The 16,832-nt window shown below is 41.3% G+C and overlaps 1 protein-coding gene across 1 annotated transcript in view; it reads left to right on the top strand.

Moving 5' to 3' along the window:
* The window catches only part of LOC117371666 (arf-GAP with GTPase, ANK repeat and PH domain-containing protein 1-like), a 54,836-nt gene that overhangs the window by 20,503 nt on the left and 17,501 nt on the right, over positions 1–16,832 (top strand). Inside the window, exons 6-16 of the mRNA XM_055221852.1 lie at positions 712–779; positions 1,331–1,418; positions 1,517–1,602; positions 2,731–2,872; positions 3,504–3,638; positions 4,849–4,973; positions 9,801–9,947; positions 12,626–12,703; positions 14,683–14,787; positions 15,632–15,845; positions 16,534–16,659. Coding sequence (XP_055077827.1) covers positions 712–779; positions 1,331–1,418; positions 1,517–1,602; positions 2,731–2,872; positions 3,504–3,638; positions 4,849–4,973; positions 9,801–9,947; positions 12,626–12,703; positions 14,683–14,787; positions 15,632–15,845; positions 16,534–16,659 — 1,314 coding nt within the window. The remainder of the gene's footprint in view (positions 1–711; positions 780–1,330; positions 1,419–1,516; positions 1,603–2,730; positions 2,873–3,503; positions 3,639–4,848; positions 4,974–9,800; positions 9,948–12,625; positions 12,704–14,682; positions 14,788–15,631; positions 15,846–16,533; positions 16,660–16,832) is intronic.

Below are 16,832 nucleotides of genomic sequence, written 5' to 3'. Positions count from 1 at the left end.
TCTCCACAAACCCGACTCTCACTTGATTTGGAGGAGGGTCTTCTCCTGCTTGTGTCCATGGAAATGTTGTTCTTTCAAGTAAGGCCTAAAAGGTATCTGTCTCCATTGAGAATTTTAACTTTCTGTTTCCATGGAATCCATGCAGGTGACGTGCCACCTATAGAAAGTTACATACTGTGCCTTTAAAGTAAAAAAGTAAAAAATACTAAAAGAGGGGGTATTATGCAAAATCGACTTTCTGCCATGTTATTACTTTGTTCACAACAAGCCTACATCACCCATGCTTCCACACGACAATTCTCCGTAAATATACAAAAACATGATACAAAAGAATACACTACAACTTCACAAACCTGATGTGATGTGCAGTGGTTTCATTAGAAATATGCACTGATAGTGTTGTGACAGAGCTCTGAAGGAAGAGTGACTTTTGACTCAGAGTATCAAAAATGAAAGTGAAACTTGTTAACATGTTAATATGTAGTTTTTGGCAAATATAATATAATATAACATAATAAAATATAAAATAATATAATATATTTTCAAAACAATAAAAGGAAACATGGTGATCTAAATATGTTATGTTTTAGCAGTTAATACCCCATAGAAGTAAATACCCTCTCTTTAAAAGTGATACCACTGTTGTTCATATACGTAGTCAGATTTTATACATTTAGTCATGTCTGAAATGTTTTGCTTTATATTTTCCAGCTGCCTGCACCAGTAGTCAAGAATGGACCATGGCTCCCACTGTGCTGCCGCTGCAAGAACTCCACCTGGTACGAGCTTTATATTTAAAGGGCTAAATATTACGCCACGTTCTGATCTATGTTATAATGTTGTTTTCTCACAAACATAGCTGGAGTTGTGTTTGAGTTTTGTTTCATTCATTCAATTAACACACAAAACCTGCATATTTAAGCTGAGTTCTTCTCTCAAACAGAAAACACTCCACCTTGTGATGTCATCATGTGGTGTTACAGGAAGTGCTCCACTGTGTTTTTAAACTCAATTTGGATGATTTCAGCTCTGGAATTGTCAATCTCTACTGAACCAAAGGTAAAATAAGCTGTTAATGAGAAAATGACCACTTCATGACATCACAAGGTGGAACAGAGCGTTTTGAGCTTTGGAGATTTAGACAGACTAATAATAAAGTGTTACTCAAACATGTGTGAATGAAACAAAACACAACTCCAGGTCTGAAACAACATTATAACATGTCTTAAAGCTCCCAAGAATCAGTTTTTGTGTCATATAGGACCTATATTGTGATATTTAATTATCATAATTTGAAAGTAAATTTGTTTTGTTGTCTGTGTGTTTGTAGGGGGTTTTGGGGAGTTTGTGCAGTGGAAAAACAGCTCTGGTTCATCGGCACATGACCGGGAGTTATCTGCCTGTGGAGAACGCTGAAGGTCAGAATAACACAGCAGCCATTTGAATCAAACGTGTAAGGAGCGCTATCATTTATGCATCATTTATTTAAATTCAGTCTCTGTGATTGTGTTTGCAGGGCGTCAGTACATTAAAGACGTTCAGGTGGACGGCCAGAGTCATGTCCTCATCATCAGAGAAGAGACGGAACTGCCAGGACCTCAGGTGAGTCAATACGTCACAATACTACTACTACTAATATTACTGCTACTACTACTACTACTACTATTACTGCTGCTACTACTACTACTACTACTACTACTACTACTACTACTGCTGCTGCTGACCTGTGGGATGCCCCAGGGGTCAATCCTGGGACCCCTGTTGTTCAGTCTTTACATACTGCTGTTAGGCCAGTTAATACGCAGCAATAATCTGTCCTACCACAAGTATGCAGATGACACTCAGATCTATGTCTCACTGCAGCAGGTGAATCTGGACCAGTGGATTCACTCTGACACTGCATCCAACAGATCAGTGTGTGGACACATGTGTCCTGTCGCTCAGGTCTCTGCACTGGCTCCTGTGGCTCAGAGAATAGACTTTAAAGCAGCTCTGTGTGAACAAGTCTCTCCATGGCCTAGCAACAAACATGTTATTGCCACATGAACCATCTCACACTGTAAGGACTAGACCGGGACTAAACAGTACTAAACCAGTACTAAACCAGGACTGAACCAGGACTGAACCAGGACTGAACCAGGACTGAACCAGGACTAAACCAGGAATAAAACCAGGACTAAAGCAGGACAAAACATGGGGAATCAGCATTTCAGTTTTATGCAGCTAAAACCTGGAACAGTCTTCCTGAAGATGTGAGACAGGCCTCTACTTTGACAATGTTTAAATCCAGCTAAACGGTTCTGTTTATCTGTGTATATAACTGAAAGAGTTTTATTCTGCCTCTTCTTCTTTTAATGTTAATTTTATGATGATAATTTGTGATTAAAATCGCACAAATTAAAGCATAAATAATGTTTTCTTTGTTCTTATTCTGTAAAGCACTTTGAATTACTTTGTGGATGAATTATGCTATACAAATAAACTTGCCTTGCCTACTACTACTACTGTTACTGGTACTGCTACTACTACTGCTAATACTGCTACTACTACTAAAAAAATTCAGCTGGACCATTTCCTCTGAATATCTTTCAGTCACTCAGAACCAAATATATAGCTATATATAGCTTAGCTGAGGTTTACAGACCTTGGTTCTTGGCTTGTCGATTCTGCAGACACCTTCACTGTTCCTCCTTTTCCTTTAATGATGATGTAATCGTTCTTCTTCTGCAGTTTGCCAGTTGGGTGGATGCAGTGATCCTGGTCTTCAGTTTGGAAAATGAATCCAGTTTTCAAGACGTTTACAAATTCTACCACCAGCTCGCTCTGCACCGGCCCATCAGCGAGATCGCATTTGTGGTGGTGGGCACTCAGGGTGAGACCCCGCCCCCCACCCCCCTCCCCTCGGTGTTTGACCAGGTTCTCAACGTGTGGTACAGGAACAACAGCTACCATAGACTGGAGGGATGGATAATTTGAGCAAAACAAAAATGTATAAATAAAAACAGCTATAAAAAAACAATTCAGTTGCTTCTGTTGACCAAATTCAGCACAAAATCACTACATTTGAAGCTTTATTTCATGTCAAAATTGGCACGAAAAACTTTTACTTTTTACTTTTTAAGTAAGTTTTTACTGGTACTTTATTAGTTTTACTTAAGCATATTTTTTCAGGTGATACTTTTATTTGAGTATTTTTGGCTGCGGTATCTGTACTTTTACTGAAGTAACAAAATTGAGTACTTCTTCCATCACTGTGAACACATAGTTACAATCTTAGGAAATCCTCCAGTTTGTTTGGGTCCTCCTGAAAATGGACACTGCATGAGCTCTGTATTATCCTCACTCTAAACGCTAATCTGTTTTGGTTTAGATCTGTGTTCAGCTCAGTTAAGCCCTTTATTTTGACCTGGTTTTGTTCTGGTTTACTCATTTAATTTCAGATAGGTACCACATGATGAAGAACTGATGAAAAAACTTTAAATTTTTCTGTGTTTTTGTGGTAGATAAAATCAGCAGCACTAACCCCCGAGTCATCGACGATGTTAAAGCCCGACAGCTGTGCTCAGACGTGAGGAGGTGCACTTACTACGAGACCTGCGCCACCTACGGGCTCAATGTCAACAGGGTCTTCAATGACGGTGAGAATTGGAAAAAAGTAACAATACTGCATGTACCGTGTTTTCCGGACTGTAAGTTGCACTTTTTTTCATATTTTGGCCGAGGGTGCGACTTGTGATGTGAGTTATATATGAAATATATGTTTTTTCTTCATTATTATGCATTTTTTGGCTGCTGCGACTTATATTCCAGAAAATACGGTATGTCTATGGCAGAATGTTCAGCAGTTACCATGGTGACGCATTGGTAAACGGTGCCAGTTTTATATAGCGGTTTTCCACCTTCAAGTCAGTCAACTGTGAGTCTGGTCAGCCGTGAATCTCCCTGTTCTCAAATGGGTAATTGACAGGTGGATGCATCGGAAAAAACGAAGGAAAAAACATCACAGGGGCCTGAAAAACATGAAGGATTTCTCCAGGATCAAAGAGTGAAGTTTAAACTCTGTTAGTCTGAGGTGAGATCAGTTTGATTTTATCTGTAAATCACAGGTGACCAATTAGCTCCTTCCTTTCACATGTCACTGAAAAAAACAGATCTGATTGGACGATCATATTTGGTTGTGGCTTGAGGCACGATGGAGAAAGCGAGAACCAGACTGATCTCGCTATGTGTACAAAATAATATACACAAAGATGTCAGTTTGGATTTGTCAGGCTCTGAGGTCGACTGAGTTACCTCAGGACGTGGAGACCAGACTGATCTAATCTGAGTTAGATTTTAGATAAAACTACAACATATATTTTGACATATTTAAACCTCTCTCTGTCTCTTCCCTCTCTCCTTCTTTCTCCCTTTCTTTTTTCTCTCTCTCTCACCCTTCCTCTATTTATCCCTCCCGGTCTCTCCCTCTCTTTTCCCGCTGTCTCTCTCTCTTCCTCTTTTTCTCTCTCTCATCTCCCTCTCTCTCACACTCTCATTTTCTCTCTCTCACACACTCTCTTCCTCTCTCTCTCACACACTCTTCTTTCTCTCTCTCTCTCACACTCTCTCTTTCTCCCTCACACACACTCTCTCTTTCTCTCTCACACACACTCTCTCTTTCTCTCTCACACACACTCTCTCTTTCTCTCTCACACACACTCTCTCTTTCTCTCTCACACTCTCTTTCTCTCTCACACACTCTTTCTTTCTCTCTCACACATGCTCTCTTTACCTGTCTCTCACTCCCTGTCCCTCCCTCTCTCTCTCTCTCTCCATCTCTTTCTTTCTCTCTTTCTGTTCGTCTCTCAGCTGCTCAGAAGATCATGGCGGCGAAGAAGCAGGCAGCTCTGTTGGCAGCAACGTGTAAATCTCTGCCCAACTCCCCCACTCACTCTGGAGGCTCCACCCAGTGTCAGGAGGCTTCCCTGGGCAGGGTACAAGCCATCTGCTCCTCCACCACCAGGGCTTTATCATCATTTATTTAACATGTTCGCACATTTCTTAAAGGGACGGTACCTGATTTGCATTTATTTTTGTCAAGATAAAAAAGACTCTTTACATTGTGGAGTGTGTGGCAAAAGCTGCTAAATGAGAAAAAAAATGATTAATTAATGAATTAATAGGAAGTGAGCGCAGTAGGCATTGATTCTGGCTCCAATTCACATTCTATTGAAAATCTGTGGTCCCTCTCTCTGTAACTGCTGTGGTCAGACCTCATCTTTTGGTCTTAAAATGTTCATATTAACCCGCTCTACATGATCCTGGTGATTTTATTTTGCTATTTGTCTGTAAATCAAGATACGTACATTAATAACAGACAAATCAGGCGCCTTTTTTCCCCGAGGCCGACTCTCTCTAGTGTTACCACAGGTTTGATTGACAGCATTGCTACAGTGAGGCAAATAGTATTTGAACACCCTGTGATTTTGCAAGCTCACCCACTTAGAAATCATGAGGGGGTCTGAAATTTTCATCTTAGGTGCATGTCCACTGTGAGAAACATAATCTAAAAAAAAAAATCTGGAAATCACATTGAATGATTTCAAATCAATGTTAATATTTGGTACAGTAGCCTTTGTTTGCAATTACAGAGGTCAAACGTTTCCTGTAGTTTTTCACCAGATTTGCACACACTGCAGGGGGGATTTTGGCCCACTCCTCTACACAGAGCTTCTCTAGATCAGTCAGGTTTCTGGGCTGTCGCTGAGAAACACGGAGTTTGAGCTTCCTCCAAAGATTTTCTATTGGGTTTAGGTCTGGTGACTGGCTAGGCAACTCCAGAACCTTGATATGCTTCTTACAGACCCACTCCTTGGTTATCCTGACTGTGTGCTTCGGTTCATTGTCATGTTGGAAGACCCAGCCACGACCCATCTTCAATGCTCTAACTGAGGGAAGGAGGTTGTTCTCCAAAATCTCGCAATACATGGCCCCGGTCATCCTCTCCTTAATACAGTGCAGTCGTCCTGTCCCATGTTCAGAACCCCCCCCCCCCCCCAAAGCATGACTGTTTCCACCCCATGCTTTACAGTAGAGATGGTGTTCTTTGGATGGTACTCATCATTCTTCTTCCTCCAAACACGACGAGTGGAGTTAAGACCAAAAAGTTCTATTTTGGTCTCATCTGACCACATGACTTTCTCCCATGACTCCTCTGGATCATCCAAATGGTCATTGGCAAACTTAAGACGGGCCTGGACATGTGCTGGTTTAAGCAGGGGAACCTTCCATGCCATGCATGATTTTAAACCCTGACATTTTAGGGTATTACTAACAGTAAGGTTGGAAACGGTGGTCCCAGCTCTTTTCAGGTCATTGACCAGCTCCTCCCGTGTAGTTCTGGGTTGATTTCTCACCTTTCTTAGGATCACTGAGACCCCACGAGGTGAGATCTTGCATGGAGCCCCAGTCTGAGGGAGATTGACAGTCATGTGTAGCTTCTTCCATTTTCTAATAATTGCTCCAACAGTGGATCTTTTTCACCAAGCTGCTGGGCAATTGCCCGATAGCCCTTTCCAGCCTTGTTGAGGTCTACAATTTTGTCTCTTGTGTATTTTGACAGTTCTTTGGTCTTAGCCATGTTAGTAGTTGGAGTCTTACTGATTGTATGGGGTGGACAGGTGTCTTTATGCGGCTAACGACCTCAAACAGGTGCTTCTAATTTAGGATAATAAGTGGAGTGGAAGTGGACTTTGTAAAGGTGGACTAACGGGTCTTTGAGGGTCAGAATTCTAGCTGATAGACAGGTGTTCAAATACTTATTTGCAGCAGTAACATACAAATAAATTATTTAAAAACATCATACAATGTGATTTCCAGATTTTTTTTTTTATGTCTCTCACAGTGGACATGCACCTAAGATGAAAATTTCAGACCCCTCCATGATTTCTAAGTGGGAGAACTTGCAAAATCACAGGGTGTTCAAATACTTATTTGCCTCACTGTAAGTGTCTGCTCCCTGCTAAACCAGTGGTGAGGGCAGACACGGGCGTTACCTTCTACAGTCTTCAGAGCCTCCAGATTGGCTGTTTGGTTGCTATGATACTCACAGTCTGAATTCCAAATATGGAACAAAAAAAAGTTATAGGAGTGAAGACGTTTGGCTGCTCATCCAAGCTGCTTCTTCAGATTACTGGTGGACACTGCCTTATATCTGTCTGAAGGGAGGAGCTAAGGATACTGAAACTGGAAAGAGCTTTTGTTTACAGTTTCTATTTGTAGGCTAGGTCTATTGAGCTACAGTAAGTGTGCACTGTGTCTGAGACATTTAACTTTTAATGGGTGCTTTCACACCTATTAGCATCCTGGCTAGCCCTATTGTATGCTTTGTTTCCATTGTTTGCTTTGGGTCTGAGGATGGAATTATAGATGGAGGATAGATGATGTCTGAGATTCCCATTCCTGTTCAAGGAAGGATTTTCTTTCCTAACAAAAATAGCTTCTTTAAATACCATCTCAAACCATGATGTCTGGCTAAGATCTGTACCTCACTATGTTCAAAGGAGTGGTTAATCGCTTTGAGATGGAGGTGTACAGCAGACTGCGGCCCTGAGGAGCTCTCACGATGGTGTTGGTACATTCTCTTATGAAGTGGCTGTTTAGTTTCTCCAATGTAACGCTCACTGCACTCTTCACTACACTGAATGGAGTGAACCACATTACTTTGTTTATGGCTCAGGGTTTTGTCTGGTTCACCCAAAGGACAAAACCCTGAGCCAGGATGATAATAGGTGTGAAAGCACCCATTAAGAGGTCAATGATTATGCTAAGTATGTCTCAGGCACAATCCACACTTAGACCCAGCCTACAAACAGAAACTGTAAACAAAAACTGTTTCCAGTTTCAGTACTGTTAGCTCCTCCCTTCAGACAAATTTAAGGCAGTGTCCAGCAGTAATCTGACCAGAACTGAAGAAGAGGTTTGGATGAGCAGTGAAATGTCACACACTTCACACACCGGCTCATTTTACCTTATTTTTTACTACATTCTACATTTATATACACACAGAAGACATCAAATATGAAGCAAAATATATGGAATTATGTAGCAAAGAAAAAAAGTGAAATAGCTGTTCATTTTTAAAATATATTTTATATTCAAATCCTCAAAGTAGCCACCATTTGTATTAGTTGAAAAATATTTAGTTAGTTATTTAAGTTTTTTTTCTTTACATAATTACGTTTATATAGAAAGTACTAAAAAAGAAAAAAAAATCCATGAGACAGTGAATCCTTCGCTGCCTGGATCAGGCAAATTTAACCATAATGCATTTGGCCTTTTTGAGGGAAAGAAAAGAGAGTTCTTTCCTGCACTTTGCTGCTGAAATGCAATAAAAACAGAGCATCTACTTAAAACATCATTGTACTCGTCTTTCCCGTGTGCTTATCGTGTAGTTACTCGTCTTTCCTATGTACTTATTGTGTTATTTGTCTTTCCCGTGTACTTATTGTGTAGTTGTTCTGTTCATTTCTCATAGACTCCTTTACTGGAGCTGCTTCTGCTCATTTGGTCTATTTATACTTGGTCATCTGATTTATTAACTTCCATTACCTCCTCCCTCTTCCCGTCTTTCTCTGCTTCCTCTTTTCCTCTCACTCACTCTCCCACATCCCTTTCTCCCCCTTCTCTTCCCCTCGCTCTCTCTCTCTACCAACATCACACCTCTCTCCTCTCCCTCTCTCCTCTCCCTCTCTCCACCCCCTTCCCCTGGCATCCATCCCGTCCCCTTTTTCTCGTCCCCTTCACCATCCTTTTTCTCTCTCTCTTTGGCATTCTCTCACTCCTCTTTCTGTTATACCCTCTCATTGCACTCCCTTCCCCCCTCTCTCCCCTCTCTTTTTAATCTCTTTCCTTCTTTAAACCTCTGTCTCTTTTTGTGCCATCCTTCTCATTAACTCTCCCCCTCTTGTCCCTCCTCTCTTTTCTGTCTCTCCCTCTCTGTTCTCTCTCTCTCTTCACCCCCCTTTCCTTCCCCTCTCTCTCTTCTCTGTCTGTCTCTTCCCCTCCTCTCTCTCCATCCCTCTCCCTCTCTTCTCTGTCTGTCCTCTTCCCCTCTTCTCCTCTTCTTCCCTCTCTATTCTCTGTCTGTCCCCCCCTCCTCTGTCTCCATCTCTCTCTTTTCTCTGTCTGTCTCTCCCCCCTCTCTCTCCTCTGTGTCCCTCTCTCTTCTCTCTCTCTGCCTCCCTCTTTTTCTTCTCCGTCTGCCTCTTTACCTTCTCTCTCCCTCCCTCTCTCCCCCTCTCTCTCTTGTCTTTCTCTCTCACTTCATCTCACTCTCGCTCTCTCTCCCTTCTCTCCCCCCTCTCCCCCCTCTCCTCTGTCTCCCTCTCTTTCTTCTCTATCTCTCCCCCCCTCTATCTTGTCTGTCTGTCTTTTCCCCCTTCTCTCTCGCTCACTCTTGCTCTCCTTCTCTCTTCTGTCCCTCCCTCTCTCTTCTCTTTCTCTCTCTTCAACCCCCTGCTTCTCCCTCTCTATCTTCTCTGTCTGTCTCTTCCCCTCCCCTCCTCTCTTTCTTCACCCCCTCTATCTTCTCTCTCTCTGTCTCTCTCTTTCTCCCTCTCGCTTCTGTCTGTCTCTCTCTTCACCCCTACCCTTTCCTCTCTATCTCTCTCTCTCTTTCTCTCTCTCTTCCCTCTTCTTCTCTTTCTTCTCTGTCTCTCTCTTCACGCCCCCCACCCCTCCCCCCTTCTCTCTCTCTCTCTATGTCCCTCTCTCTCTCTCACACACCCTCCTTTTCTTCTCTCTCTCTTGCTCTCTCCCAGGCGAGTAATGGAGGCCAGAGCAGTGACTACTCGTCCTCCCTCCCCTCCACTCCGGTCATCAGTCACAAAGACATCGGTAAAACAGTAAAAGCCGACACGCCTGGGTCCATCCGCAGCGCCACCCGGAGGAGGACGCCCCGATTTGCAGTAAATACTCTCCTCTTTTAAAGTCCCATATCACTTTATTCTCTGATCTATGTTCTAATGTTGTTTCCTCATCACAAACAGACCTGGAGTTGTGTTTTGTTTCATTCACACATGTTTAATTTAGGCTGATTTCTTCTCTCAAACTGAAAAAACTTGATGTCATCATGTGGTAATACAGGAAGTGCTCCACTGTGTTTTTAAACCCCACACACCTTCACTAGAATCATTTGGATCATTTCAGCCCTGGAATTGTAAATCTCTACTGAACTAAAGGTAAAAGGAGCTGTTAATGTGAAAACTACCACTTCATGACATCACAAGGTGGAACAGAGTATTTAGCTTTGGAGATGCACAGACTAATAATAAAGAGTTACTCAAACATGTGTGAATGAAACAAAACTCAACTCCAGGTCTGTTTTTGAGGAGGAAACAACATTATAACAGACTGAAGCTCACAAGAGTCCATTTTGTGTAATATAGGATTCTTAAAGGGCCGGTACCTGATTTGAATGTTTTCTTGTCAAGATAAATGCTCTTCAATGGGTGACATAAATAAGCAAATAATAGCAGAGATGTGAGAACTATAAGGAAACAACTGCCTGACACTACCACAGCCCCCATCACAGTAGACAGGACTAAGTGGGCGGGGCTAATGGTTCAAACTAAAACATGTTCCTCACTCATAGTTTGAAATCAGGTACATGGCCCTTTAATTTAACCTCTCATTTTCCTGCTTAACTCCGTGCAATTGTGCTATACAGTCCCTGACAAAAGTCTTGTCGCTGATCCATTTTGTAGAAACAAAAGCTTATAACCTGACGTTAAATTAATCGATTGGTCTTAGAAATGTGTCATTTGCCTTGCCAAAATCTGACCTTTCTGTGTTCATTAAATGATCAATCTTTCTTCAGTGAAGCAAATTTATTTTAGTATATTGAGCATAATTTGGGAGAGTTTTAGCTTTCATATGACACATTTCTAAAACCAATCGATTAATTTAAAGTCAGGTTATAAGCTTTTGTTTCTACAAAATGGATAAGTGACAAGACTTTTGTCTGGGACTGTAGACACACACTGAGTACTCAAGTACTCATTAACATTTACATGACATTTTAAATATTGACTAAGGAATGATATAAACAGTAAGATATTGACTTGTAACATGGTTCGCCTCAGATAAATACAAACTGCTCAGAATGCTCCAGCACATGTTTAAATGTGTACTTTTAGCTAAACTAAACAGATGATTTGAAAATATTAATTACAAAAGCGATGTTAATGTTATCTGATGAAGGAAAAGACTGTTGTAAAAATGTTGTTAAATTCCTATCACTTTATAAGTATATATATATATTATATATATATATATATATATATATATATATATATATATATATAAATGCCAGCTGCCGCATTACTTCTATGGGGTATTAAACAGGGGTATTTTACTTCTGTGGGTTATTAAAGAGGGGTATTTTACTTCTATGGGGTATTAAACAGGGGTATTTTACTTCTATGGGGTATTAAACAGGGGTATTTTACTTCTGTGGGTTATTAAAGAGGGGTATTTTACTTCTATGGGGTATTAAAGAGGGTGTATTTTACTTCTATGGAGTAGTAAAGAGGGTGTATTTTACTTCTATGGGGTAGTAAAGAGGGGTACTTTACTTCTTACATGTTTATAAGTTTCACTTTCATTTTTGATACTCTACGTCCTTCCCCCTTCAGAGCACTATCACAACACAATACATTTGCATCCCACTAATGAAACTACTGCATCACACCAGGTTTGTGAACTTGTAGTGTATTGTTTTGTATCATGTTTTTGTATATTTATGGAGTATTGTCGTGTGGCAGCATGGGTGACAGGCTTATGGGTGGAGCTTTGGACAGAATCTTACAGCTACCAGTAAGGAGGGTTTTAATAGGGCCCGGGAGAGATCACTAGATTACTCAAACATGCATGGATGACATATATTAACATCTTCAGGCATGTTTTTGATGAAGGAAGAACATTATAACATGGAACAGATTAGTGAAACGCTGTGGAATGTTCTAGGCAAAGTAACATCGTTTCCACGGAGACAAAACTGCTCCTCTTGAAAAGTTACATAGCACACCTGTGGATAAGTAGGTGCGAGAGAAAATGATGCCAAGAGACAAATATTCCACACTATGGCACTGAACTAACTAATCTCCATGGAGACAAGCTGGTGATGCCATTTGGCCAAGTTACAGGTCAGATCTGTGGAGAGGTGGCACCACTCATAGTAAGAAAGACTGTATGTTTTTCAATGTATTTCTGAGCAATAAAAACACCTTTAATTGACTAAATGTAGAGTGGATGTTTGATGCCATACTAAGCAGTCGAACATTCCAAGCTAACATCCAAGTAACATCTCCGTGGAGACAGTAGCGGATTAGCAGACTTTGCATTAGAAAAGTTACAGAATGCAACTTTAGTCCTGTACTTTTCTGTAATTTTCTCAGAAGTTCTATATTCTGTGTATCCCAGCCCCATACCTATATTATACTTACACGATACTTATATTATACTTGTATCATACTTATATTATACTTATATGATACTTATATTATACTTGTATCATACTTATATTATACTTACATGATACTTATATTATACTTGTATCATACTTATAGTCCTTTGTGTTTTGCAGGGCCGAAGAGGCAGTGACTCGAACAGACGCAGCGCTGACAGCAGTCTGGGGAGTGGGCGGTGTATCCCCATAAAGCAGGTGACACATACACATTTATATAGAGATATAACGATTCAAAGCCTTAAAGGGCCCATGTTACACTGTTTTATGATCTGTTTTAATGTTGTTTCCTCGTCAAAAACAGACCTGGAGTTGTGTTTTGTTTCATTCGCTCATGTTTAACGCACAAAATTCTGCAGATTTAGGCTGAGTTCTTCTCCTTGTGATGTTATGTGGTAATACAGGAAGTGCTTCAGTGTTTTTTAAACTCCATACACCTTCACAAGAATTATTTGAATGATTTCAGATCTGGAGGTAACAACATTATAACGTGACTTAAAGCTCACGAGAGTCATGTTTGCGTAACATTGGACCATTAAATGACTAAATCCATGTAGAGAAAACACACGCAGTTACTCTTTCATTGCGGGGACTTGTTTAACGGCACAAATCAGCTCACCTGTTGTAGTTCTAGCTCTTAATGGTCAGATTGTGTTAAAACAAAGCTCAGATTAAAGTAACACGAGTAACAGAACCTCAGACAGAGAAGTGCCCCTTAGTTAGCATCACAGCTTCAGGGACTGTTGATGAGATCAGCTGGAAAGACAAAAAAAACACACTGATCTTGTGCTACGTACTTGTATGAATTTTCTTTCTCTAATGAGCAATGATGATAATAAAGGCATAACAGAGTGAAATAAAGATTAAAAGTATTTAAACTATTATGATTATGAATATTATTATTATTATTATCACAGCCTCCGTCGTGTCTTCAGCAGCACGGAGGTAAAAATAAGTCTTGGTTTGGGCCTGGTGCAGAGCTGGTAGGCGTTTGGCTCTTGATTCCAAATGTGTGAAATCCAAGGCAGATTATATGAGCGAGTATCGACGGATTTATTGAACTGAATGTTTCAAAATGTCCAGAACTCGACTGGTGTTACCTCACAGCAGAATAAAGCTCTGGATAAAACACACTAAATCTGTGTGCAGTTTCACCACAAAGCTGCGTCATGTAATCACCAATGATAATAATGATGATGATGATGATGATGATGATGATGATGATGATGATGATAATAATATTAATAATAATGACGGCGATGATGATGATGCTCTCTCTCATCTCTCTCCATCTCTCTCATCTCTCTCTATCTGATCTCTCTCCATCTCTCCCCCATCTCTCTCTCTCATGTCTCTCCATCTCTCTCTCCGATCTCTCTCTCTGATCTCTCTCCATCTCTCTCCCATCTCTCTCTCTGATCCCTCTCCATCTCTCCCCCATCTCTCTCTCTGATCTTTCTTTATCTCTCTCTGATCTCTCTCCATCTCTCTCCCTCATCTCTCTCGCTGATCCTCTTCCATCTCTCCCCATCTCTCTCATCTCTTTCCATCTCTCTCTCTCCATCTCTCACCATCTTTCCCCTATCTCTCTCTCTCTCTCCATCTGTCTCCTTCTCTCTCCATCTCTCCCCTATCCCTCTCTCTCTCCATCCCTCTCTCCATCTCTCTCCCCATCTCTCTCTCCATCCCTCTCTCCTTCTTTCTCTCTCCCTCTCTGTTTCGCTCATGGCTCTACAGTCTTTTTTAAGTGACTTACACATCTTTCTCTCTCAATCCCTCTCTCCAACTTTCCATCTCTCTCCGTCTCTCCCCATCTCCCTCTCTCTATCTCTCTCTATCTCTTTCCCCATTCCTCTATGCCTCCATCCCTCTCTCCCTTTCTGTTTCACTGGTGGCTGTGCAGTCTTGTTTAAGTGACTTGTACATCCCTCTCTCCATCTCTTTCTCCAGTTCTCCATCCATCTCTCCATCTCTTCCCATCCCCCTCTCTTCATCCCTCTCTCCCTCTCTTTTCTGCTGGTGGCTGTGCAGTCTTGTTTAAGTGACTTGTACATCCCTCTTTCCATCTCTCTCCCTCTCTCCATCCCTCTCTCCCTTTCTTTCAGCTCGTGGCTGTGCAGTCTTGTTTAAGTGACTTATACAGTACATTTTGTGTATAAATCTTTGTGTTCTTTCAGGGCATTTTACTGAAGCGCAGTGGGAACTCTCTGAACAAAGAGTGGAAGAAGAAGTATGTGACTTTGACCAGCGACGGGATCCTGTCGTACCACGCCAGCGTCAACGTGAGTGCTGTTACTTAAGGATACTGCATTCTTAGATAATACAATATAGAACCTTTAAGGCATTTTGAAACAAAAATTCGTTCTAGTTCTGTTAATATTTACATAGTGTTTTAGGCTATAAATCAGGGCTAATGTTAATATTGGCTGTTCTGCAGGATTTTTTTTTTATGTATTAGAACTGGAATGCTTCCCAGATCGCACATTATTTCCTGAGCTCCCTAGAGTCTCCATGTCCCCATGTGTCGCTCCCAGTTTGTGCTCAGTTCATCAGATTTGTCTTTTTATTCAGTTACAATGGAAACAGAAGAGCCATGTTTACACAATGATAAAAATACAAGACATTTTACACCAACATGAATACATTTTGTAAAAAGGGATTTTGTGAACTAAAATGTTTGCTTTTGTAAATATCGATAATGACTTCAGCTTGAAAAAAATCTGTGTCTAAAATGTCTATTGCTACTTTTCAGTGACATCACGCTGAGGGGGTTCTGCATGTTTGTGTATGGAGGAATGTTCAGCAGTTACCATGGTGACACAATTAGTAAACACTGCCAAATAATCTTTAAGACAAACAAAAAGCGAACTGTTTTTCAATGGCACTAATGCACTCACCTGTTGTCATTCCACCTTAATCGGTTCTTTATGATCAGATTGTGTTAAAACAAAGCTCAGATTAAAGTCTGAATAACAGAGCTTCAGACAGAGCAGTGCCTCAGCTAGCTTCACCCCCTTCCCCCATCAGCTGCAAAGTATCAATAGTCTTTTGCTCAGCTGGACTAAATTCTTAAAGTTAAAGCATAAATCATAGACAGAGTTCATTCGTCTAACTCTTTGTTGTCAGGATTACATGTTGAACGCTCCGGGGAAAGAGATGGACCTGCTCCGCGTCACTGTGAAAGTCCCCGGGAAACGCCCTCCTCGAGCCGTGCCCCAGTCTGCACCCGGGTCTGGACCAGGATCAGGACCTGGATCAGGACAAGGATCGGGACCAGGATCAGGGCCGGGACTCAACGGAAAAGCCAAGGATCCACAGGGACCAGAGGGGCTCGGGCTAGGTGAGTCTATCAGGGGGAGAAGGTTCACAAACAGATCATGAATGTGGTGTGAGTGAGTGTTATTGGAGGTCAGAGGGGCTCATGGCGCAGATTGGGAGCTTTGCTTCTGTCAGTCTGACCCAGGGCATCTGTGGCTTCAGTAATATCTTACCACCACCAGTGTGTAGTGAATGCACTGTAAAGCGCTTTGGGTGTCACGACGCTTAAGTGCTATATAAATCCAGAGCCTTATCATCATGCTGTTAGCGCCCTCGTAGCCATAGCAAGCAGGGCTGCAACAGTTGACTAGATTGTTATAAAAATCATCTTTTGACAAATCAAAAAAATGATTCATGACTTACAGAGATATTTGTTAGTTTCAGCCCTATAGCCAGAAGGTAGCCAGGTTTGATTCCCAGACTGCCTGTCACAAAAAAAAACCTTTTTAAACCACATTTTGCTACAGAAAAATCCAATTAATAACACTGAAGGGACTTTTATAGCCTAAATCACAGTAATCTCAGTAAGTGTGTGCACTGGAGGAAGGCAACAACTTTACCAAAATGCAATAAGCCAATTTTGTCCCTTTTCTCTGAAGATATCTTTTTGTGCAGTTGGACTGATGCCAAACTTTGACAACAGAACAAAAGAGGCTTTGGAGATATGAAATCTTTGCACTTTAAAATAACTCTTGTTCTCTTGGCTGCAGTACCGCTGACAGCCAGTAGTCTGCTGCAGATGGAGGAGATGGAGCTGGGCAGTGCTCTGTTTCTGAGGAACAGTCGAGGGGTCCAGAGGTGTGGCTCCAACGTGTCCAACCACGCCCACAGCGTCGGTAAGGGACTTCTCTACCTGTTCAAACTTTGTAGATACATTATGCTAGGTGGTCTTCTTTATGTATATCTATGGTGGAAAGTTCAGCAGTTGCCATGATGACACCATGTACACATTAGCAAACCCGATAAGTTCCAAGAAAAAAAAATGCAAAATGGATTTAAAAGACCCATT

This window comes from Periophthalmus magnuspinnatus, chromosome 5, assembly GCF_009829125.3.
Source record: "Periophthalmus magnuspinnatus isolate fPerMag1 chromosome 5, fPerMag1.2.pri, whole genome shotgun sequence".
Lineage (NCBI taxonomy): Eukaryota > Metazoa > Chordata > Actinopteri > Gobiiformes > Gobiidae > Periophthalmus > Periophthalmus magnuspinnatus.
Note: the sequence above shows the minus strand (reverse complement) of the source record. Positions and strands in the feature narration are given on the sequence as shown.